Raw genomic sequence first — 26,807 nt, 5'->3', positions numbered from 1 at the left:
GAAACCAAACAGGAGCCAAAAGCTAAAAAAAAAAAATCCCCGAGATCAAATCAGTATTTGTGGTATGTTGTCTTACTGTAGGGTCTTTACCTCACAATATAAATTAGCCCTGAGGTGACTGCTGTTGTGATTTGGTGCTAACCCCAACAACACTGTATACACCTTAAAAGTGGTGGTAGCATGGCTTTGTACAGATTAACATTTGTGTTCAAAGCACTTGTGTTGTTAGAAAAAGACAAAGATTGTATATGCATACGAGGAGCAGAAATGAAGAGCAGCTGGACTGCAACACAAAGGAGGGAAAAAGACAAATAATTGATATAAGGATGCAATGCAAGCAAAAAGTGTTTGTGTATTTTGATTCTGTGAAGGTTCTCAGTCATCCAGGTCATCGTAGTCAAAGGAGCTTGCAAAGAAAAGCGTCTGGACTTCTTTAAGTTGCTTGAAGACGTTTCACCTCTCATCCGAGAAGCTTCTTCAGTTCTAAGGTCAAATGGTGGAGAGTCCCAGATATAAACCTAGTGGGAGTTTCCCCCCACAGAGGGACAAAAGGACCCCCTGATGATCCTCTAATCACCTGAGCCAAGGTGTGAAACTGGGTGTGGGTCCCAATCAGCCAGAGTTTCGGGTGAGTTCATTGTGAAACCTGGCCCCACCTTATCATGCGAATTCCTGAGGTCAGATGGCCCAGGATGTGAGTGGGCGTTAAGGCGTCTGGGAAGGGATCTCAAAACTGGATTATAGATGGCAGAGAGTTGGTGTCGTAAACCCCGCCTCTGTTCAAAGATGGTCGCTCACAGTGGACATAGATGCTTCTTTCACTCCTCTTTCAAACCATCTGTCCTCTCTGTCCAAAATGTGAACATTGGCATCCTCGAAAGAGTGACCTTTGACCTTTAGATGCAGATGGACTGCTGAGTCTTGTCCTGTGGAGGTGGCTCTTCTGTGTTGTGCCATGCGCTTGTGAAGTGGCTGTTTGGTCTCTCCGATGTAGAGGTCTGGGCATTCCTCGCTGCACTGTACAGCATACACCACATTGTTAAGTCTGTGTTTTGGCGTTTTGTCTTTCGGGTGAACCAGTTTCTGTCTGAGCGTGTTGCTGGGTCTGAAATGCACCGGGATGTCATGCTTGGAGAAAACTCTCCTGAGTTTTTCTGATACACCGGCTACATAGGGGATGACAATGTTGTTGCGTCTGTCCTTATCCTCCCTCGCTGGTGTCTGATCTTCTTTTCTGTGCCTCTTTGCTGACTGAGTCCCTCCATCCAACCTCACAATACAGGAAAAGAAGGCCGTCGCTTCCCTGAGCAAAGACCACAACATCACTGTTTTACCAGCTGATAAGGGAAGATGCACCGTGGTCCTAAACACTACAGATTACCATGCAAAGATCACTACTCTCCTCAGTGACGACAATACCTACGAAGCCCTAAAGCGAGACCCCACAAGCAGCTACAAAAAGAAAGTTATAGCTTGCCTTCAAGACTTTGAAAAGGACAAAATTATTGACCGCCTTACATATCACCGCCTTTACCCAGGGGATGCCATACCCTGCATCTATGGACTTCCGAAGATCCACAAGGAAGCTGTCCCACTCAGACCCATAGTCAGTAGCATAAACTCGGCCACGTATAACATTGCAAAACACCTTGCTACCATCCTTGCGCCTCTCGTGGGGAACACCCCACACCACATCAAGAACTCCACCGACTTCACCGACAAGGTCCAGAAACTTACCCTGGATCCAGATGAAACCATGGTGTCCTTTGATGTAGTCTCTCTCTTCACTTGCATACCCACCACGGAGGCCGTGGAGACGGTCAGAAAACGATTACAAGAAGACAGCTCCTTGGAGGAAAGGACCAACTTCACACCCGATCAGATCTGCACACTGTTAGACCTCTGCCTCACCACTACATATTTCAAGTACAACGAAGGCTTTTACAGACAAAAACATGGCTGTGCCATGGGCTCCCCCGTGTCACCTATTGTAGCCAACCTTTACATGGAGGAAGTGGAAAGAAAGGCCCTTGGCTCTTTCAAAGGAAGAGTACCCAGCCACTGGTACAGATATGTGGATGACACCTGGGTCAAAATCAAGACACAAGAAGTGGAATCCTTCACTGCGCACATTAACGCTGTGGATAAAAACATCAAGTTCACCAGGGAAGACACAAAGGACAACTGTCTGCCTTTCCTGGACTGCGCTGTGCACATTGAAGAGAACGGCAAACTCAACATCGAAATTTACCGGAAGCCCACACACACGGACCAGTACCTCCTTTTTGACTCCCATCACCCTCTGGAACACAAACTTGGAGTAATTAGGACCCTACACCACCGGGCAGAACATGTTCCCTCTCAACCTGAAGGAAAAAAGAAGGAACATACACATGTAAAGGAAGCACTCAAAACGTGCGGCTATCCTAAATGGGCGTTTTTAAAGTCAGCAAAGAGGCACAGAAAAGAAGACCAGACACCAGCGAGGGAGGATAAGAAGGACAGACGCAACAACATTGTCATCCCCTATGTAGCCGGTGTATCAGAGAAACTCAGGAGAGTTTTCTCCAAGCATGACATCCCGGTGTATTTCAGACCCAGCAACACGCTCAGACAAAAACTGGTTCACCCGAAAGACAAAACGCCAAAACACAAACTTAACAATGTGGTGTATGCTGTACAGTGCAGCGAGGAATGCCCAGACCTCTACATTGGAGAGACCAAACAGCCACTTCACAAGCGCATGGCACAACACAGAAGAGCCACCTCCACAGGACAAGACTCAGCAGTCCATCTGCATCTTAAGGATAAAGGACACTCTTTCGAGGATGCCAATGTTCACATTTTGGACAGAGAGGACAGATGGTTTGAAAGAGGAGTGAAAGAAGCCATCTATGTCCACTGTGAGCGACCATCTTTGAACAGAGGCGGGGGTTTACGACACCAACTGTCTGCCATCTATAATCCAGTTTTGAGATCCCTTCCCAGACGCCTTAACGCCCACTCACATCCTGGGCCATCTGACCTCAGGAATTCGCATGATAAGGTGGGGCCAGGTTTCACAATGAACACACCCGAAACTCTGGCTGATTGGGACCCACACCCAGTTTCACACCTTGGCTCAGGTGATTAGAGGATCATCAGGGGGTCCTTTTGTCCCTCTGTGGGGGGAAACTCCCACTATCTGGGACTCTCCACCATTTGACCTTAGAACTGAAGAAGCTTCTCGGATGAGAGGTGAAACGTCTTCAAGCAACTTAAAGAAGTCCAGACGCTTTTCTTTGCAAGCTCCTTTGACTTTCTAGTGAATGGAAACTACTCTTTTTTCACTCTTTTTGACATTATTTGTGCATGCATTGCTTTGGCTCTGCTGTTGTTGTGTGAACGCACTGTTTGTGACTCTCATTTTGTCATTTATCTTTGTGGTTATCTGCAGTCTTAACAAAAGTCCCGATGCTGGTGGTCTATTGTCAAGATGTCTCTTGAGAAAGAAATCTAATCTGAATGGTTCTACATTGTCAAGCAAGGGGTTTAATGAAATGATGATGATAACAATAATAATGGCACCAAAAATAAATTCAATCATTACAGCCTGCTGTTTGAATCTACTGTTCTATCAACTGCACCAACATTATACAGTCAGAGCCATTCATTTCTCTCTTTGACTGCCTGCATTACCATTAAATGAGATACACCAGTTGCTCCCTTTTATCTCAGCAATTCCATTTCAACATATTGGTATGGGGAATATGATGTGGAAGCACACAGAGAGCATTCAGCTGATATTAAACAATATGGCTGGAAACAATGTGACTGTTTTCCAATTTAATTTCATAGTGAATAACCTGCAATTTGATTTTTATTTTCTTCCCTCAATGTTACTCGAGATAGAGACGGGTGCCGCCTTGGCTTGGAGAGGGGGTTGGTTGGTGGACCGGGGCAGAAATGGAGAATGGCATCATTAACATTCCCTGACAGTTAACGTTTCAATCTCGCTCTGTAGCAGAACCCCAATATTGACATAAAAGGCCAGACAACAACAAGACAGAGAAAACAATAGAGCGCTGAATCTGGGATGTGGCCCAGGTCTGAGTACAGGGTTGTGGCTGTTCCAATCTAATCAAAACTGTGATTGGAGAAGCTGCCGGAAAGGAATGAAGAGAAGTGAAGGAAAAACCAAAATTTAACAGATGCAAACAACTCCATGAAGCCGTGGAAAGAAAAAAACTATCAATTCAAGTTATCTGATTTCAAACCAACTCCTGAAGTTTAGTTTCAGCTCTCTTGGGAAAGATTTGTTTGGGGGTCTCCTTGTTCTTTATCTGGATCCTGATCACTGGATACTGTTCAAGACATTTCAAGGGCTAAAACAACTATTTTTGCCACTAATTAGTCTGCAGATAACTTAATTGATCAGCTGACTCATGTTGTACTTCCAAAATGTCAATAAAATTACGAGTGGACATCTTCATCTTGCATGTTAAACATTAGAATAATTAGCCTGCTGACTTAGCCTCTGGCAGCAATGGTCATTTTTCAAGGTTTCATTTCGAGTCATGACTAAAAATAAAAGTCTGATAAAATTCGATCTTCCTCAGAAGAGTTGTCTTAAGCTGATGATTATAAGATCTCATTTTGGCAGGTACTCTACATCACCAATAGTAGATAAACAGTTTCTGTGATGAGATGTAACCAAAAATTATGTCCTGTGATCACAAATATAGAGATAACTTCAGATTTGGTACCACCAGGGTTCCAGAACCTCAAAAAGATAATGTTTTATTATGATTACATATTGTTGCCTTAATAATACTGACATAAATCAGCATCTGATTTATTTTCTGTCAAATCACTGATTGTTTTTACTTGAATTTAACCAAAAATAAGGCACTGTAAATCATTTGTTGTCATCATTCTGGCTTTTAATATTTTTTCTTCATTGTCCTTGCTCCCAACAGCAGATACAGGATGCCGCTGACCAAGGGGTGATGTTTGTAGGATTTGTCCAGGAACCATACGGAGCCCCGTGTACCAGGATCAGAGAACCCGACACCCCCTCTCTGTCTCTGCACTCCAGCCCCTGCTCTGTGCTTGACTCCCTGGGAAGCTGTAGCCCCTCAAACCCCTCAAGCCCCACCAATCATGCAGAACCTCAAGCTGGAGCTGACGCGGTGGAGAAGGAAGGGAATGACGAAGCCTCTGGCAAGGCTGGGGAAGAAGAACCAAGTGGGGAGAAGAATCAAAGTGAGAACACTGGGAATGAATCAGGGCCAGGGGTGGAGGAGGTCTCACCTGCAGCATCTCCTGTGTCAGAACAAAGTGAGGCACTGACAGAGGAGGATTCAGCATCTCATAATAATAACAAAGACAGCAGCACGGACACAAAGGAGAGGCCAAGATACCGGCTGCGGAGAGGTGACGGTAAGTGTTCTCCATGGTTACCGTCATGCGCTGAAGCTAAGAGGGAAAAGATGTGTTAAGGAAAAATCATGTAAATGAGGACTTCAGAGCTGTGAAAAATAAATGAATCTGGGGAAAGAGTGCAGAAATGTGATGATAAGACCTGAAACCTTTTTTTTATTTTTCCACAGAGATGCAAAGATGTCTGTTTTTTTCAAGTAGTGAATTGGTTCTGACAAACTGGCGATATATATCACTACATGATGAGAACACTTTGGGAAAGCAGGGACACATGAGTACCACTTTATGGAAGTAGCATCACTGCACTCAATCATCAAGGAGAACACAAAAGACCTATTGATTAGAACCAGTTCTAAAGGTTCTCCTCCATCAGGAGGTCAACATGTTATCTTCAAGCCCGACAGCACTGACACAACTCAGATTAACAGACTACAGAGGCGACTGGCTCACAAAAATGTTACCGGCAAATCAGTAGCCCTATTTTAAACAAAATATATCTGTAATAACAACTTTATATCCAAAAATCACACATAAAGTTTCAAGAGTTTTCTTGAGTAATGAGGATACAACTATCTTTTCTAAAAAGAGGTGATAGGCATTTTTAAAAATGTAATACTCACAAAGTCCTGGCATATAAAACAAAAATCTTCAGCACAGCTGCACATCATTTTAGTCAGTTGAATAAATAAACAGTTTTGTTGTGTGAATAAACCCCTTTAACTAAATAGGACTAATTGGTCCACTGGGGGAACAATAATTAAAGGTCAAAATTTCAAAACTTCACAAAGCTTTCACACTTGACAAGACTCTTAAGTCCAAATGACACGAGACCCACTGCACAGCTATCCCTACAAATTACACAGAAAAGCCTAATGAGGGAATGATAATTAAGATAATTAAAGGTCAAAACTTCAAACTGTGAAACGCCGTAGCTGCTACTATGTTGATGTAACCCGGGCTACTTCACGATGACTCATTTCATATTGCAAATGCTGGATGAATGATATTGAAGCGTTTATCACTTCCCAGTAATTGGCTAAAAACGCGTACTTTGCGGGTTCGTGTTTATTCCTGTTCACTTCTAATTTCTGGCCCTAGAGTAGCTGTGCATGATTAACGTTTCAAAATAATCTACATTATTGTTGTCCTCAATTCAAATTCTCTAGTTTTTTGTTTTAAGCATTTAACTAGACAAGTGATTAAAAAACATTCTTATTGACAATTGAAGACACTCAAAATGTAAAGTCACTTGAGTAAATGGCTCATCCTCTCTCTGAAACAAGCCATTTAAGTTCCCTTACCCCTCTCTTTAAGCCAGCCTTCCTCTGGACAGCTGCTGCTTTCAAACACATTTGAGACTCAATTGCATGTTTGATCTTGTTTATTATGAGCATCCACCACTGTAACAGTATGTAAATGACAGAAAACACATGAAAGCATACTAGGTCTCCTTTAATCAAACTATAATTGATAACCAGCTCTGCCACATTAGTTACGGGCTAAATCCTGCTGTCACTGGGACCGACTAAACCGAAGCTTCTTTTGTCACACAGTTTCTAGTCTTAGGCTATTATCTGTCTACATGTCTGTATGGCTTCATGTTTTGATTTTATCTACCTTTTGGCTGTTTAACTGAAGAATAGCATTGTGTCGTACATCCCTCCTGAAACACTTGGCAACTGCGGAGGTGTCATTTCTTGTGATTGCCTCAATGTTACACAACAGTGTGCTGCCTTGGGATGCAATCCTCTCTATCTGTTACACAAAAAGGAGTCATCTTGTTTACGAATTCACACTCATGCTTAACCGATGAAGTGGAGTTCTGAAGTTCTGGGAGGTGCACATTTCATAACTCGACTGATGTCTTTCCAGAAAGTGAGCAAAGCACAGCTACACCTATGAGCTCCCCCTTGTATGTTGAAATCAGCACAGACATTTATAGTTTCGGCTTTATTTGAGCATTTCAGATTAACAGATGGAGACACCCACCGCTATCACCCCCTACAGTCTCTCATCCCTCCACAGAACCTATTTGTGATATGTGTCGGCGCAATGTGCAAACTGTGCATTAGACACACATCCCAGTGGGAGTGTTAATGCATATACTGCATTTCAGTATGCACAGCATGCCGCATGTTTAGGTTCAAAGCGCCTAATAAGAGGTGTTGAATAATAAATGCACTCATTGATATGGAAGATTTTGCTTTTGTCTGCATGTATTTTTATCTATATGTGTTTGCGGTAACACACACTTGGCATCGCAGCAAACCACAGCCCACTGGTCCATCTGGGCCTCCATGTAGTGCATTTTGCAGTGAGATAATCCCCCACTGCCTCGTCCTCTACCTCCCTCAGCTTCACAGCTCTCTCTCTATCCCCACCTCCATCGCCCTGAATCTCTGCGGCAACGCCAGCAGCGCCGGCGTAGCAGCCAGCCGGGGTGTTAGGGGAGCCTGCCAAGCTCCCTTGTCGCTCTTTACTAATGCCCAGTCTGCTGAGGAGGCCCAAGAGTCTCTGCTTGTGCTGGCTTGTCCATGCTAATCCTCAGATCTCGGGGTGAACGCTGTGCAAGTGTTGGCAGTGAAGATGGCAAACGTCTGTGGATTATGATTGAAAGAGGAACACCCTCCCTCAGACCAAAGCTCTGGATAGAAACTGAGCCTGTAAGTTTGAAGACTGAAATGGTTTAGTGGAAGAGCAAATGGAAAGCGTATCATGATGGCAACAGCTGAATGACAACTGTGGCTTCTGAAAGTAACTTTTGAATTCAACAGTTATTTTTTTAAGTTATCTTTTCCTGCACTAATTAATCCTGGTCAATAAAGTACGATATGGTTATGTTTGTGCATTTGAAAGCACTTAACGCAATGTGCAAGTAGATGCAGGTCTGCTGGGGTCTGAGTGATATAAATTTAGATGTTATAGAGGGTGAACAAAAAGCTCAGTGCTAACATCTGTGTACTCTCCAGTTTCCCTCATCTATAAAAGCAAAACTCCCAGGGCAACAAATGTGCATTAGTCCTTCAAGCAGACGTCAAACTGATTAGAAATTGTAGCTGTCCATATTCACATCAACACTGGAGTATAATTGCAGCCTTATTTACATTGATGGGTAAAGAAGGTTTTGTTTTGTTTACATACTTTAAAATTCAATGGTGACAAAAGGTGAATGTTAAGTATTTATTGTTCTTCAGTATTTAAGGAAAATGACTTTTTACAACCTTAGCTCAAAGTCAATCTCGATGTCCTTCCCCCACTGACTTTTCTGGTTGTAAAAAAAGACAATACCTATAAATGCTGTAAAACTGACAGTGATTGTGTTTTAGATAAAATAGGAGAGCAACACATGGATGCCATTTTTTTAACCGAAATTTACCCTGATCGGTGGAATCTGCTGTCAGCTGTTTAAATGCCTGAGATATCTTAAGTTAAATAAAACTACAAATGTGTACATGAAATTCTAATTCTGACACATACAAGTCTGAAATCTTCATAATGCGTACAGAAGGAGTCTTTCAGCTGCTCGGTTTTCATCACTGAGATCAGCATTATCTCTGCTCTGATGGGATCAGTGTCCAGCTTTTCAGATTTAATGATGACATGCGGAGTTGGAAAGCTGCGCTGCTAAGATCACACCAGTGCCGCTGCCACCGACCTCGTTATTTGAACAGTAGAGCTGCCATGAGATGAGCCTTTGAAGCAGCATGCTTTCAAACTCCCAACCACATTCATGCGCTTGTTTTCTTGTTAGCTGGCCCCGTCAGCTGCAACAAAAACAGTCGAGTTAGCTGCACAAACTTTATTCTGAAAGGCCTAGTTGTTGCCTGTTGATGTAATGCGTTCATGTGATTAGGTTCAAAGGACTTAGTCATGCTCTCTGTATCTGTGATCAGAGATCGTTTATTAGGGGATTAATTACATTTTTACTGCCCAACAGCAGAAAAAAAGTGACACAGGATGTATCTGAAACATTAAGAAAAATTATGGACTAGGTGCATTTATTTGCCCATAAGGTGACTTTTCTGGCTTTAAAGCCTTGTTCTCGGCCTGAATCCAAAAAGCAAATGATAGTCCTGCTATTGTTTTTTATTGTGTGTCATTTACAGGCCACTGAGCACAAGTGCTCGGTCCTGCTGGCTTCAGGAGAAACTTGGCAGGAGATGTGTTTTAGAGATTGATGTTGGTTAGTTTCTTGAAAGATTGCTTAACCTTGTGTTCTTCCTTCAGAAAGTAACTGCTCCCATGCAGTTTACACAAGGAGGATTACAAAGTGTGTGTGTGTGTGCGTGTAGTGTATCATTTTCCTTGTCGTGTAACTGGTATGTCAATGTAACTACCACAAAAGCAAGTAAATGATTATAGAATAGAATAGAATAATCCTTTAATTGTCCCACAAGGGGAAATTTGGGTGTAACAGCAGCAAGAAAGACACATATACAAACAAACAGTACACAAGACACAGAACAGAAACATACACAATTTTACATATTTACATCAAGGACAATAGTTACCAAAAACAGAGTACTGTACCATTATTAAATTAAATAAAATTAAATACAGATAAGAGGAAAACCCTGGTTATAGTGTGAATCGGTTGATAAAATAGTGCCAAGTTACAGCGCTGATGTAAACATCTATGTTTGTTGGGAGCAGTTTTGATTGTACAGTCTGACAGCTGCAGGAAGGAAGGACCTGCGGAAACGCTCCTTCATGCATCGAGGATGCAGCAGTCTGTCACTGAAGGAGCTCTGCAGTTCAGCAACATTTACATGCATGGGGTGGGAGACTCTGTCCACCAGAGATGTTATTTTGGCCACAGTCCTTCTGTCTCCCACCACCATGCACTGGGTCCAGGGTGCATCCCAGAACAGAGCTGGCCTTCCTGATGAGTTTATCCAACCTCTTCCTCTCAGCTGCCGATAAACTGCTGCTCCAACATACAACACTGTAAAAAATGACAGATGCCACCACAGAGTCATAGAAGGTCTTTAAAAGCGCTCCCTGGACTCCAAATGACCTCTGCCGCCTCAGCAGGTAGAGTCTGCTCTGACCCTTCCTGTAAAGAGCATCTGTGTTGAGTCCACTATCTCAGTGTCCACTCCCTGGATGTTCACCGGTGTCAGTGTGGTGGGTCTGCGTCTCTGGAAATCCACCACCAACTCCTTGGTTTTCCAGTCAGAAATTATACGTTTCTGACTGGCATTTAAAATAAAATTTGCCTAGTGCAATCCGGCTGGTCCAAAAATCAGCCATATTCACAATCTTTATGATGCACTGTAGCAATATAACTAACTATAACTAAAAGTAAAAGCCTCATGCAACAATGATGCTTCGAATGCTTTGTCATGGGTGTAACTGCCACGTGTCTCCACATAATTGTTTCTGAAAAACTCAAGAATCCCAGATGAAAGCCTGGATTCCAGTTTGAGCTACTGTCATCCACCATGATGGACATCTGAAGTCAGTGTTCTTATGTTATATTCTGGTACATTATTCCCTGCCGTGTCCTGCTAAATAGGCAAGGCTCTTAATTCTGTGTGGTTTTTGTGTATTTCCACTGAATAGAGCACTGCTTAAAAAGACTCTTAGAGGCTCAGAAAATGAGGTCCCTACCGTTCTGCCTGAATTATGGTAGCCTTGAAGCCATAATTGTAGCATACTTAGACAGTAATAAACTATAATGCATTTAAAAAAAAACAGTTATTACACAGAAAATGACTAATACTGTGAGACAGACAGACTGGCTCTTATATTATGTCAAGCTGTTATAAATGACACATGTAACTACTTTCTACAACACTGCCATCAACAGAAATGAAGTAATCTGTGTTGAATATGGTTTTAATGTTAGTTATCTAATTATGCTGCGGTTACAAAAATTTAGAGCAGTAACCCAAAGCGATTTTAAATCACTAAGTTATATGACAGAATTTTTCATTCATTCAATTTTTCAAATCTTCATGGCCTGCCTGAAGCTCACAGAGATACAGAAAGAATTGATGGGTCAAACTACAGTGATGCACCATCTCAGGCTTGTGCACATAAACTGTAAAGCAGTTAATCCCATGCAGCCCTCCACAAAACCATTCACACTAAGAAATTGTGTTGTTTTGGCAAATCAGAGGTGTGCTGAATGGGAAGTCACTTTGTGGTCACATGTTGTCCAAGATTTCTTTGCCATATTGTCCTCGTTGTAGCACGGGTAACATGAGGGGAGGGTGTGTGAGTGCACTGCTGCTGATTTGACTTTTCTCAGGAGTGACAAATGACAAGATTTAGAGAATTTGGTGGCCAGCTGTCAGATCAGTCAGAGGAGCCAGACAAGAAATGGTTATAAATTATTCATTCTTCCTGGGTGTCTGTCGGACGGATGGACAGACAGAAGAACCAAAGCAACTGAGCCATGACTCCCCCCTGCCGCCATCATCCCACCCCAAGTGCGTGTGTGGCTGGGTGGGTGGCACTGCCGCACATTCTGCTCATCCATCTGGTTCACTTGGGGAATGACAGCGTGATATTTGCATTGGAAAGAAAGGGGAAAATGTTACCAGGCTAGATTTGAAATGCTTTCGGCCCGATTCGAACCCCCGCTCACATCTCATGTTCTGTGTTTTTTTTCAAAGCTAAGCAGAGCAAATATTTCACTCACGCACATCACAACAAATAAGGCTCTTTACACTTTGATTTAGTATGATATGAGCAAGGAGCAGTGACATACGTACTGTGGGCAAATTTCCAAGCCTGTTTCTCTCTCCAGAGGCCCACTGCATTATGCATATTTCTGCTTGATGTAAACAACAGCTAGCTGCAGCGCTTTTAATGCATTATTCAAGGTTATACTATGAATTAACTTGGTTACAATGAAACGCTCCCTTTTAAGTTCTGCATCAGCAGAGTTACATCACTTTTGGAAAACATTAAAAAGAAGAGGAGGATAAATTGTAGCTTTAAAATGCTTTTGATTCAACTCACGTTTGTTTTTGGAGAAGCAGCATCCTTGGAAAAGATTTCCAGCGTATTTGTGAGTCCAGCTTGGGGCATCATAAATCTCTGCTTGTATTACTTTCTCCATTTCTCGTCTATTTCGCACCTGTCAGGTGGAGCCTTTGTTCCAGATATGGTAATGTTTACATTTTTTACCACAGTGTTTTGCATACAGATTTATTCTACACACCGGGTCGCAAGACAACACAAATCTAACACAAAACAATGCAGAAAGAAACATGCACATTTTCCTGAAAAATACTATTTTCACACAAGTTATGTATCAGATTCTTAAAATCTTCTTGACCACCACAAAATGAATGTAACTTTAACTTTTACTTTTATGTGCACTCCAGTTTTGTTGTTGCTTACGGTCATAATCTTGGCTTGTTGAAACAAAAGTAGCGCCAAAAAAAGGCCTTAAAAATTTAATTGTTGACAATTCAGGGTGATGTTTATTGAAAAGTCTTTTTGATTCAATGTGACACATCAGTGCTGGCTCATTTTTTTGAGCTCAGCTTTTGTATTTTATCTTTTTAAAGACCAACGCAAACCCTCCCCTCTACTGTATTGTTTATTTAGTAATAGACAGCTTCATGTGGAGAAGTTTCATCTTTTCAGTCTCACATTTTTTTCCCAGGAAATGAAAATAAACTTGCTGAAAAACATGAAAGCACACAAATTGTTATTTGCCGTTGATGGCTGGTGACCATGAACACTGGAGCCAGCTTTTCTTGGCCAAGAAGCTTGTTGACTGTCCACGCATTGGCAGAGTTTCCTTGATAGTTGTTCTCATAGGAAATAAATGTACTTCCAATTTATTTTAACTGTTTTTTTTTTTAGTTTTGAAAAGTCTCAGGAAATAGAAATTTTCCAAAGTAGTCATTAAAGATTGAGAAGAAATGCTTCATTTCTACATCCTTTTATAGCTGAATACAGCAGACAGTCCTTTGCTTTACAGCAACAAAACAGGGCTGTTTCTCAGGCAGCCATTTACGCAGATATTTCGTATAACTTCTGGCAGCTGAAGAGAAGGAAAGTCCTCCTACAGACAGTGCCAAACTACATTTTGGATTGCAGCCAATGTACAGCATTGATTCAGTAATAATACAGTAAATTCTGGGGATTCCATAAAGGCTACATCTGTATTGTCATAAACCTTTGTGAGTTAAAACCAATAAAACTGTGACTGGTTTTGTTTTATGTCTTGCCTAAACAGGGGTCGATCTGCTGGCGCTGTACAACCACCCACCGGTCCGAGAGGGCCAGGTGAAGTACTACACTGTCAAGGTGCCTCTGCGAGTTCAAAATTGTGACGAAGGGGTCAAAGGGGTGGAGGCCAACTGGTTGGATCACATGACCCAGCACTTCAACAACGGAGCCTCGCTGGTCGATGGATATTTCCACCTGGGCAACATGAATGGTAAGCAGGCTTGACTCGCTGTTCCTGCAGCATATACATGTTTTCTAAGAAAAATGATTTTTGGAGAAAATATTCAGTGTGGGTTTTATTTTTGTTCCACACACTGTGATTTTGGGTAAACTCCACATACACACAAGCAGAATGATAGGTTTGAAATGTAAAAACACTTGAATAATGCATTCATATTCCCTTAAATATCAAAAGAGTCTTTATCGTTGCTTGGCTTCTTGGCTTCAGCAGAATAATTCTTCCACTGGCATGCTCAAAGCTATTACAGTTATTAAATATAAAAAAGTTTCCCAAATTACCCCTTTTCCTTTCACTGTATTGCCAGTAAAAATGTGAATGTCAGGCAGAAGCTCAGTTCACTTCAACCTCTATAAAATGAAAAGACTGTGACAGGTAATGATGCACCTTGCCCTGTATGGCATTAATTATGCATTAGCTAACATTTATTTTCTTCCAGAAAGCAATGAAATTATATTTGATTAACACTTGTAAATTGCTCTTGTACTTTTTCTCCTTCTGTGTCAAGAAGTGGTGCAATCCTGTAGGATGGAAACTTCACATAGACGCTATGTGACAACTGCAGAAGAAATCACTATTGTGTTTGAAATTCTGACCCCAATTAAGGATTATTATTATTTTTTATAAACGTTTGATAAAAGATCACTGGCTATACTCATAATGAGTTCACAGACAATTCTGAAGTCTTTTTGCACAGCTTTTACCTATTTTATGCCATTTTTCTGTCCTCTCTATGACACAAGCAACACAACTGTCTTTGCCAGTCTTATTATTCCAGTCACCTTCCACCAAGTTAGCTCAGTGTACTGCACAATGATATACTGTATTGTGAAAAGTATATGAGTGAATGGTACGTCAATACAAAGAACTATTGACTTATGACGCAAACAATTTGGATTATCAGAAAAAAGTTGTGCTCTTAATCACATTAGAAATTATATCTTAAGGCAACCAGTAAGATAACCAGTAGGGAAAACTGTGCATTCCCCAACCATTCCTCAAGTGGTTGCTGGAGGTTGCTGGCTGGTTGCTAGGTGAAATTGGTTGAAAAGAGGGTGTTGCTCTAAAAGCCCCCCACATGGTTGATTTGCCCTAGGTTGCTTTGGTTGCTAGCAGACTGCTGCAGATGCTAGCAGCTGTTCTCTATAGCCCATAACTACTACTCAACAAGTAGTTGGCAAGAGTTTTTGCAGAAAAATTGACTTGAATAATGAGTTAAATTAATTACAGTTGAGATTATCTATAAAACACAGGGAAACGGTAGCTGGGTGAAACACTGGCAAACACACTAGGATGTTGAGCTTGATTATACGTGTTTAACATTGGCATTGTAAGCATTCTACATGATTTTGTAGAATCTGTTTTTAAGTGACCAGAGTTTTGGTAACAGATCCTTCGCCCAAAGACTAAATCAGAAAACTAGCTGAAATTATGCTTATTTTCCTCGTTCTATCATAATATTAGAAAAAATCTCAACGTTTAAACTCTGCATCACATTGTAGCACACATTGAACTCTTTGAAATACTTTTTCTACACATGAATGAAGATGAGATACATCGTATGGCTAACATTAGCTGGTGGTCAGCACTGTGAAATGCTAGAGGCCTTGAAGTAAATTAAGACACTGCATCACTGCTGTTCCATCAGTGTGATATCTCTGACATAATCTTCATACATTTGGAAGATGTAAGTCACGAAGCTGGTATCCTCTTCTAAACTATTTCCTGTTTGGGTTTTCCTCTTCCATCAGACCCCAGCGGCTCTGTGCTTTACTCTGACACTGGAGAAAAAAGCCAGCCAGAGTAAATAAGAGTCATAATTCATTAATCTGGGAAAGTGAACGCCTCAGTAACTCTGAAACACAGATAATTAACCTGATAACAAATTAGTGCCTCCTTGCATATTTTATGTCCTGAGAATGGAGTAATGAAGTGTATTATTATGATTCAATGTTTTCTGCCTGTTAGGGTCCTCTAACATATTTTGCGTTTTTTTTTGTGCTGCTAAGATATGCATCTCTTGAACAGTGAATTTACTCGTTAGGATAGAAAGCATATCAGCTGCGCGCTCTACCTTCACTGCCTCACAGCTTATGCTCAACCACTTTGGAAAACAGACAACTTTATAGAGGTGAATGTTGTACTTTTTGGATTTTGGTCTCTTGAGAGCAGCTGGCAGTATGACATCAAAGCAGCACCCCGTTTGTTGTTAGCAGCTAATTACATCAAACAGCAGTGCAGCTTAGGGCTTTAGAATTGGTATCCATTCCTGCCGTCACCATATTTAGCAACTTCTTTGAATTCAGAACGAGACAGTCTACGTGTTGCAGGGGACCATCTCAACCTCATTAACAACGTGTAAATGTTTGACAGCAATACAATAAAGGAGACGGACTGACAGATATGTGGTTGGATGGGAGGATATAGTGACAGTGACAGCCTTATTTACAGCCTCGAGACAGAGCGGCTAGGTTGTCGTGTGTGTCTAATGAGTATAATTATTCTATTTTTTTAAGACTGACCTTTTGCCCTGTTTTTTTTTTTCACTTTAATTTTGTTGTGCCGCTTTGAATTCTACATCTTTTATTACTTTAATAATACTGAGCTGGCTTAGTTTGTATTAGCTTCATTATAAAATGTCTCACTGAATCAGGGAACGACACCCAGGGTTGAAATATGGAATCAAGTTTTTTATTTCATTTTATTCTTTTTACTTAACCTTTATTTGTACAGTTGATCTCTCTTGTAAATGAGACACTGAGTCTCATTAAGAGCTGTTCCCACATGGGTCTCTAATGGTCATTTGAGGCTGCATCTATTGCAAGGGATTCCCAATAGACTCACATGTTAATATACTCACCTTTACAGCAGAAATGAAGCCCAAGGTGCACAAAGTCAGGCATTGGTTGCTGCACAGGTGGTGGAGGAGGCCATGCATAAGTAAAACTGCAGCCCTCTTGGTCAGGTCTCTCTTGAAAAAGCGATTTTCAGTCTCAATGAGACTTCTACCTGGATATATAAATTATATGTATGGAGGGAGATCATTTGAGTGAGAAGTGGATGTTTTCATGACTTGTTCAGGGTTCATTTATTCTGAAATATACTCAAAGCAGTTGATGAGTTTTTCTTGTACACACATTTTATTTTAAGTCAGTATTTTTTTTTTAACACAAAATTCACATCACATACCAGAGTAACCAAGCTAAGAAGAGCTAGGAGTAGCTGACAACTCCCTAGCTCTGCTTTAGGCTTAAAAAATGTCCAGTGGCAGTGTCGAGCTAGTTGTGGGCATATTGTATATAGAGTTTATAGTTAGAATCCTGATGATTTGTTTATGCCCTGTGTTTTCCTTGATGTTGAAATCTTATTTTTATAGTAATGTCTCACCTGGATCGGTGGATGTTTTTACCTGTTTTTTAGCACTATTAAGGCAACATATAAGCTAGACTTGTGACATTTTTTAACTTCACTTGGTAATGTTATAAATACTGAAAACTACTCAGCTATAGTTTGTTCCCACAGAACTTAAGCTAGTAGTGCTGTAACTGCCAGAGACCTTAAAATATCAGCAGTGACATAAGTGACCGTTAGTGACATTAAGCTGGCAGGCACTGGGCTAAACTTTAAGGCGTGTGATTGAAAGGACCAATAGAAATGAAGAATATTGCTAAATAAATAGCGAGTTATCCATGCAGCCAGATCCTGCCGTATCTAGTAACCAGCTGTCGGCTACAAAGTGATGTGCACATGTGCAATGGGTCTCACTTGTTGACGGGGCTTTAGAATAGTGACACTGAGCACGTTACCATACTGATGTTAGCATGCAGTTGTGCCAACTGCATGAAGAGCAGCTAGCATGCATAAAGTTCTTACAATATTTTCAAGTTAGCTTTCAGAGACGTTGTAGTGAAAGCTTATAGCCTTTATCTGTTTCAACCAAGTAAGGTTCATAATATGTTATAGTAAATTTGTGGTTTTAGCATGAAGTCAAACGCTAACCTACTGTTATTCAGGAAGTGATCCTGTAATTAATCTACATATTAATATAAATCATTTGTTAATCAAAGCTGCTGCCAGTTGTATTTGCATTTGAAGTAAATTCATTGATTCAATTAAGAAAACAGAGTAATCCCACAGCTATCATTCTGGAAAGTTTCTTCACAAGATGCCTTGTTTTCATCCTCTCTACCTGTTTGTTATTATTCATAACATGAATTGATTTGCAGCCAACAGAAAAATGACCTGCTAATGACAAAGTTTTCCCCCCAGGATTTTTTCAGCAGCTGTGTGATTATGCATGTCCATTAACATTTGACACAGAACCCTTATTTATAAGCACTGCCAGAAGAAAGGCTTTAAACAGCCACGGGTTCATTATACTTAGGTTATTTTTGTTCCCCTTGTGATGTGTATATTAATTGACAGGGAGCTTTTGACCCCTGCTTTACGCGTGTGGGGAGAGCAAGTCCCTAATAATTCGCATACAGTGTGCAGTTATATTTTGTGAGGTCTTTATGCCACCACAATATAAAAATACATCATTCAAATTGGATATTCCCAAATTAGTTCCAAAGTCTGTTTGTGTTAGACAGATAAGTCCTTTCTTTCAGAAAATCTATAACTCAGACAGCTCCTTACAAAATAGCCTGAATAAAATGAGATTGGGATTGTTACAAAGTTACAAAGTCAAGCTCTGGCAACTGAAGAGCATCTGCCGTGCTTACAGGCAAATAGCCTGAAGGCAGGAAGAGCGTGGCATTTTTTACCCTGGGGGAAAAATGCTCAGAGCATCAGCTTAAAATCTCACAAATGTGCCTGATTGGAAACTTCAGAGCAGTGGTAATGCTGTGTAATCCACAGCAGATTATAAATGACAAGTTGACATTTTTGAAAGTACAACGTGAATTTCATTCTGATATTTTTTCAGTAAAACACAGCTGTGCTTGGAGTAATGACCCATACCAAGAAAACCATGCATAACAAGTATTTATCATCAGCTCCCAAAAGAGCAAAACTAAATTATGGTGAAATAAGGAGTTATGGACAATGAGACTGGCCAGGAGTCAATATTATACAAAGGTTTCTAGAGTGTTTATCAGATTATATATTAAATGATTATTTAGTAAGCCTGGCACAGATGAAACCATCTGTCAAACGCTGGTGGAAAACCAGTAATCAGGTCAGATTACTGGTCAGTAACCAGTAATCATATAAATTCCCAGTATTTCTCATTTTTGTCTATCATTGTGTTCCAGTTCTATACTTCTATTAGTACACTTTAACTACTTTGTATTGACAGCATGCATATAGACCAAGTAATGCCAAAAAAATGACCCTCATCTTTTTGACCATTGTCACCCATACATGGGTGAGGAAATATCATTGGCTTTTGATTGGCTCGTTGGGTACTTTGAGGTACTTTTAGTATATTTCATGTAATCAACGTGAACACGTGTATGCACTAAAAATATAGTGAAATGGGGCAAGATACATGTCTTAGTAACAAGAGAGTCCTTGTGGATTATTTTGAAGCAAGGAGATCCGTAACTTAAATTCCAAGAGTTACTGGGACGTGAAACCACAAGTACAGAGTAGACTGTTGTTGACTTTGCCCCAAAAAAAGGTTTGAAATTACTTTTCCCAGTATATGCTCAGTCACCTGACATTCATCCAAGCAGAGGTCATAAAAAGGTTGGACGACCGCCGTGTGTGACTTACAGAATTGTCATGTAGATTTTTATCTATGATTTTATCATCTATCGCTCCTTATAATGTTTGTGGTCTTTTTAAATTGATGACACTTTCATATTGTGGTAGAAGTAGCTCATGATTATTTTGTGATACACTAGTTTGATTGTGTGGTTGTATGGTTAGATAATTAATGATTTAATACATTTTCAAACCACAGAATATTGATAAAATATCTTAGTACATAGCATTAATAAGGCTTTCATATCTCTGAATTGTTTACCTATATGTATAGTTCCAATTCACGGATCTTCATGCATTCAAAATTCTCATATTTAGACAAGTTTAACAATTAATCAGTACCATTAATGTGGTTTCTCTGTTTTGTAGTTCAAAGACCTTCTGCTTTTTGCATGAAGCAATAAACCCGTGTATACTTATAAAAGTACAGGTTTGACGTTGAGCATGTTAACCAACCTGTTTCACTGATTGTTGAGACGGACTTTATAAATTGCCAGCCTTTGTTTTTAGCAAATAAATCGCTGTTCATGTTTCTTCAGGCCTTGTGTTCTAAGTGCTATTACCTTGACAGTCAGGTCGGTCCAAAGGGATGCGCACTGTGTCCCCATGCTACTTCTAAAGAAGGGTTTCCATGGTGAAGCCGGATGAGAAAGCATTAAGTGGCATTGTTTGCATACGCATGTGTATGTGTGTGCATCAATGAATCGCTCAGCTGGTGAAAGTGCCGGCCGGTGTGGCAGCAGTGTTTGTGGAGACCTCGCCTGATCACAAGGTCGGATATATTATAGCTGTATTAAATTTACAGATCCTAAGCTGCATACAGCTCCAATCTTATGACGTGCATTAAAGATTCATTCACACTGGGGAGCTTGCTGCAAACAGAAACACACATAAGCCTATATCCGCACAAACGCATGCATAAACACAGCATACAAATTTGCACTACCTCCCAGCTGGAACCAAGGTGGGGGGGGGGCTGAGTTTGTTTACTAAAGAAATGACAGTAATGGTGTTGACGAGGAGTTTGCTTTTGTTACTTGTATAGCTTAAGCTATCTCTAGAGCCACAATGAGGATTTGTCACCCGGTTGTGAGACATTGAGCTATTCATATGCATGACAGTCAACCTTTACTGCTTTCTAAATTTGGGCAAAGCCAACAGAGGCAGAAAAAAGGGAGAGAGACAGAGAAAGTGAGAGGCAGTGAAGATGAAATTCCAATAGGTTTCTTTTTTAATCAAACTGTGAAAGAAACTCAGAAAAGAAAAAGAACTGGTGTTTGTGGGTGTGTTGGCACAGGATGCATGCATGTATTTCAATACAGTTTCATTTAACTGTATGTAGGTTTTGACAGAAAATCTCAGATTCACACATTTGGGAGCACTTCAGTGTCTTTGGGCATGAGACCAAATACGAATGCACTCAGATGGCTCATGCTTCACACAAGGATTCACTATCACACAGACTGGTTTGATTGAAGAGTAGATTTTTAAAGGAGTTGCATTAAACTTGTTCATCATGACCTGCAAGTGTCTAAAATGACTTGATTGGATTATCCTTTTGTATGTGTCAATATCACAGCGGGCACACAGGTAACAAATAGTCTGACAGTCGTGAGGAAGCACAAATGTTGCTGATGTTTACGGTGGTTTCTGTGAGAAATGCTGTCTCCCACATCAGCTTTAGTCACAAAAATGCAGTTGCATAATTGCCTGTTTTCACGCATGTAATTCCCAAAAGGATGGAGAATCAATCCATTCCACAGCTGTCAGAAAAGAAAAATGGCCACTTTCAGAATTTCTCTTTAACTGGGTCCAAAAGAGCATTTACAGAGTCTCTGAATAACTCCCATTTGGCTTTATTAGCATAGCAAAAGATGGAAACGAAGGGATGATATTACCGATCACAAATTCATATTTCATATAAAATACACATTATTGTATAAATAAAGTTGTTGTATTCTTACCCATATGTAGTTGTGACCCATGTATCCGACACTCTATGGCATTCCAGTCACTAAGCTGCCCACCCTCTGTTCCCTCCTCACCAGCTGAAGTCTGCCTGGTAACCCAAAGGTGCAGACCTGCCAGCTGTCATGCATCTGGCTCTATGGGGAAGAGCCACATCCAATCCGCACGCATTAGACACTGAAATCCCTTTCTCCAGTTGTCCCTCGCTGCGAATGTCCACTCGTCCTGTTTGAAATATGGATAAGCTGTCAGCGGTTTGTCTCCAGCTCTCTGAGGCGGCACCTGGCATGCATGTTTAAATCATGTCAGCAGACATGACCTGGAGCATGGTCACTTTCCAGCTCACCAGCAGTAAAGTGGGCTCACTCACATTCACTGGTTTGGCTAATAGCGCTGAGAAAGGTTAAATATTCACAATATGAATTTTTAATGTAATAATAGCAACTAGATTAAATGTATTAATAAATACATTTGGAGTCAGAGATACAATTCAGCTGTTTGTAAACGGGCTGGTTCCACAATACACACCAGCACTACTGTTCTACTCCTAAGTGCTTTTCTATCTAACATTCACACGAACACATCAGAGGCTTGGAGTTCAGCGTCTGGGCATGCTGGAGTGGAGCAGTCAGCGATCGAACAACCAGCCTAATTAGTAGATGACCTGCGCTACCTCCTGAGCTACAGCCACCATTGTAAACTACAAACATGTCCACCAACATGTCTTAGACAACTCCTACAGCTCAATTAACATCTCAGCTATTGATTCACTTGTTCGACCTGTTCCAAATAGTTGCTTTGTTGCCAACAGATCATAAATTATGCAACATTTTAGCTGTTTACAGTTTATAATTGAGTCAGCTAAGAAACACCACATCTAGGAATAGCTATATGTAGGGGCGAGGAAAAAAGCAGTCAACAGAGGCAGAAAAAAGGGAGAGAGACAGAGAAAGTGAGAGGCAGTGAAGATGAAATTCCAATAGGTTTCTTTTTTAATCAAACTGTGAAAGAAACTCAGAAAAGAAAAAGAATTGGTGTTTGTGGGTGTGTTGGCACAGGATACATGCATGTATTTCAATACAGTTTCATGTAACTGTATGTAGGTTTTGACAGAAAATCTCAGAGTTCCAGCGAGGAAACGGATTCACGCATTTGGGAGCACTTCAGTGTCTTTGGGCATGAGACCAAATACGAATGCACTCAGATGGCTCATGCTTCACACAAGGATTCACTATCACACACACTGGTTTGATTGAAGAGTAGATTTTTAAAGGAGTTGCATTAAATTTGTTCATCATAACGTACGGCATAACAAAATGGTATGCAGGGTGCTCAGCTGCGGACAGGAAAGTACTGCAGAGGGTCATCAACACAGCCCAGAAGATCACTCTGCCCAGCCTGGAGGTCACTGCAAACTCTCGGTACCTCAGCAGAGCTGACAATATCATCAAGGACCACTCTCACCTCAGCAATCAACTGTTTGAACTATTACCGTCAGGCCGACGGTACAGGTCACATAAAACCAGGACAAACAGATTCAGGGATAGCTTCTTTCCCAGAGCTATCACCGTAGTAAATAAGCACAAAAACAATTGAACCTGCTTAGCTATACCATACCGTCACTGCCATTATATTATGCTGCTATTCATACTGTCATTATATTAATGCTGCTATCCTGTATATATCGTACTTACTATTGTTTGAGTACTTGCAATTGTTTTATTGTACTTTTTATATTTTACATTTATATTTATTATTTTTTTATTTTTTTATTTTTTTTAATTTATTATTGAATCTTGCACCAAGGGAGTGGCACTCCAATTTCGTTGTACTCTGTACAATGACAATAAAGGCTATTCTATTCTATAAGGAATAGCTATATGTAGGAGCGAAAAAAAAGCAGTCAAGGCTACAGAGGCTCTCAGAACCACATCATTGGTTTGTGCCTCTGAAATTTCACTGTACTCTAACTGATCAGAAGCAGCAAGCAAACAGATAAAATGTCAGCAACACCCTGATGTAAAATGTTTTCCACTTTTTATTGTTTTCCACCTGAAAAATTGACACAAGTTACATTGCTCTGCTACCACAGTGAAAACTGTCTTACTAATATGTTTAACTACTAATTTAACCAACTATGTCTTGCTAGACTGATACAAAAATACACAAATATTAATTAATTTACTTCTTTTTAAAGTGTATCCATCATCAGTTGAAAAATGAAGACGTTAGGATACGTTGGCGTGGACAAACATGTGGATTTGTCCAAAGGGGACATAGAGGTGGAGTCAACTATGGTTCCGCTCCACTCAGAGTCCGAGTGAACCACAACGGTTGAAACGGCTTGTACATGAAACAAAAGAATGCCTTCTGCCAAAAAGAAATAAAATCTGATGTCTAACAGATGTGATAGACTACAAAACTCAGGCCTATTTCTAGTCTTCTGTTTAGTGTGCATATTGAATTGTATGGAAACAAATGATAAATGGAACGTAGGGTTAGAACATTTTTTTTAATATAACAAACAAAACCTTTAATGAGTCTGTTAATTTCAGGTTATGACCTTATACGTCTCACCCTGTTGTTTTCTAGATAGTAACTCCTTTTTGTGTTTGCAGCAGTGATGCACATGAGTTTATTGGAAAAACATCCAGAGTGCTTTCTGTTCCACTGTTTGCTTGATTTAATCATCGTGTGTCTGAAATCAATCCACAAGAGCAGGTTTGTGTACACGTCGATGAATATTAGGAACAAGCAGCTTCCGAAGTGACTTGATGCAGGCGAGGACCTCGCATCTACATACAAACACCTGCACGGCAAACACTAAACACTCAGCACTTTAAGTTTCAGTCTGTGTGTGTCAGCACTGTCTACACCCACTAGGTGCCTGCTGTTGATCCTCTCCTGTATCATTTGGATGCTGGTATCGGCTGGTGCGTTTCACTCGCTGTCACCTTGCCACTCCAGCTATCTGACTCTCCCCTGCCATTTGCTTCTTTGTCTTTTAGCCCCGACACTGTCTCTCTCTGTTTTTAGTGCAGCTGTATTTGCATGTCTCGCCCCACGACCTTGAGTGTGTGAGTCACAAGGGGATGGAGAACAATTTTACTGAGGCCGCACGGTGGTTTTTTGCAAGTGTAAACAACTTATTCTCAGTCGGCCCGCTGGCTGCTCAGCTCAGCTCTCAGTCAATAGGCACAAGATAATGTTTATTCGTGCACGCAACCAGCGCATTCCCCTGACGGACTCAACGCCCCCAGCAACCAGCTCCTTCTCTTCCACTTCCCTGGTTCTCGCTCTCTTTCTCTCCTCTGCCAAGAGTCTGTTTGCATTATCACCAGAGACAGGCTGCTCCCTGTAGAGCAACGAGACAGAAACCCTGTCGATCTCACCTGAATGATCCCTGTTGCATTTGCAGAGAACCGACATCAGTCCGTAGTGTGTTACACCTTCCAGAAAGGTTTCTTTGCAGTAATATGCCAAGCAGGACGGGCCAAAGAATTAAATAAAGTGCAGGAATGGGGAAAGAAGGGGGATGATGGAGGAAACAGAGGAAGAGCAAAGGCAAAGTGGCAGGAGGGGTTAACACTGACCACGTCTGCATTTGAAAGATGTCTTCAATTGTGCATGCATGGGTCCAGAATGGGTTTTGAGGGTGGTGGAAATAAAAGAGAATGTCATTCTCCACTCTATCTCTCCCTGTGTCTTGCTTACTTCCTTCTTCTTTTTCTATCTCCTTGTCCCCGCCTTTCTCCACAGGCTCTCCAGCCACCTCTCATCCCCCTATTATTAGGGCCCAGTAATGAAATGTGGAGTGTCTCGTATTGGTGCCTGGGCCCCAGCAAACTGTATTAGTGTGTAAATGGTGTGAGAGTAATGAGAAAGCTCTCAGGCCTGCTGGGAAGACTGGACCACGAGGCTCGTGTTTTGTCTGTGTGTGTATGTGCGCCTGGATGTAATGTGCATGTGCATCAAGTGAATAACAAGAGACGTTGGGTGGAGAGGGGTCCTGGCTCATGGGGGCCAGAGTGGTGTTTCTTTCTCAGATGCCAATCCTGCAATTGTTAGCCTCCAACAGAAGAGAAGCTTGGAAAATCTATTTGGTCAGGAGCACACAATCTGAAAAGTGGCCTAAAGCATCAATGTCAGTGTCTCTATGTGATTCATTCAGTTTAAGTCTTTTTAAGGTGAATAATGCAGGCTTAGCAAAAGGATTTATGCTTTGTACCTTAACGCCCGGCTTCATTAAATTGGTTGCTACATTTTGCCATCGCTAAAATCTGTCCACCTTTCTTAAAGCAGCGTTTCTCAGTCCTCTGGACACCAAGTACATCTAGTTTTTAATCCTATTTTAGCTATAATTAGCCTCTGTTTAACCGTCAAGCATTAAGACCAGCAGGCTCTGGATCCTCGTAATGTTTCATCTTCTTTTTTAACGTCCCAGAAGGGGAATACCTGCTCCTTTCTTCAGCACTGTCTCCTTGCATAATGCATAAGTGCCTAATGCTCATACAAATGGCTAGGACCACTGGCTATGTAATAAAGGGTTGTGTGTGAATGTGTCTGGCTGATATCATTCCATTTCCGCTGGCCTGGAGGCCCTGACAGAGAAGAGACAAGACAGACACGCTCCATCCAGTAAATACTCTTTTCATAGCTTTACTTTTTTCCCCTTCTCTTTAGATTTGCTGCCTAAGTCAGTGGAAAGTGTCTTCATCTTCCAGGAGGCGAGCGAAGGTGAGCCGAACGCGGCCACCCCGGCGTACGATGCCATCGTTGTGGAGCAGTGGACCGTCATCGATGTGAGTGGAGGGATTTTGGCTTTGTCCTAGGTTATGTTCTGTCTGTCACTAGTAGAGGGGAATTTATGCTCTTGTACATTTCATACATGTGACTGTTTTGGAATTGGAGATTTTGATATTTTAAAGGATGTACAGTCACACATTGAAAGCCAGAGTCCAGTCTGTGCCCCCCTCTCTAAGAGTATAAGTCCTTTAGCAATGAAGTCAGTTATCGCTTAGATATCGTGGCCCTTCAGCCAACCGTTTCCTTACAACCCAAAGGCAAATCGGACAAATCTCAATTTATGGGACATGTGTCGCAGTCGCTCCCCTTATCAGGAGCAAACAAGCCTTTATCTACGTGATGATTAGTGTCTCTCCTCAACAAGTTCCGAGCTGGAAATTCATTTCTGTCTGGAGTGGAAGGATGTGTGGCCATTTCGTTGCCTTTCATCTGTATGTATGTGTGTGTCTGCATGTATACATGCTTGCGC

The 26,807-nt window shown here is 41.1% G+C and overlaps 1 protein-coding gene across 1 annotated transcript in view; it reads left to right on the top strand.

Annotated features, from left to right (window-relative positions):
• Positions 1-26,807, top strand: part of LOC102308678 (raftlin) — a 126,770-nt gene that overhangs the window by 73,750 nt on the left and 26,213 nt on the right. The window contains exons 5-7 of the mRNA XM_005923718.3: positions 4,959-5,421; positions 13,625-13,828; positions 26,216-26,334. Of these exons, the coding sequence (XP_005923780.1) occupies positions 4,959-5,421; positions 13,625-13,828; positions 26,216-26,334 (786 nt within the window). The remainder of the gene's footprint in view (positions 1-4,958; positions 5,422-13,624; positions 13,829-26,215; positions 26,335-26,807) is intronic.

This window comes from Haplochromis burtoni, unplaced genomic scaffold (genome assembly GCF_018398535.1).
Source record: "Haplochromis burtoni strain Fernald_Lab_line unplaced genomic scaffold, NCSU_Asbu1 Contig_64, whole genome shotgun sequence".
NCBI classification, from domain to species: domain Eukaryota; kingdom Metazoa; phylum Chordata; class Actinopteri; order Cichliformes; family Cichlidae; genus Haplochromis; species Haplochromis burtoni.
The sequence above is the reverse complement of the archived record's forward strand: the minus strand, read 5'-3'. Positions and strand labels throughout refer to the sequence as shown.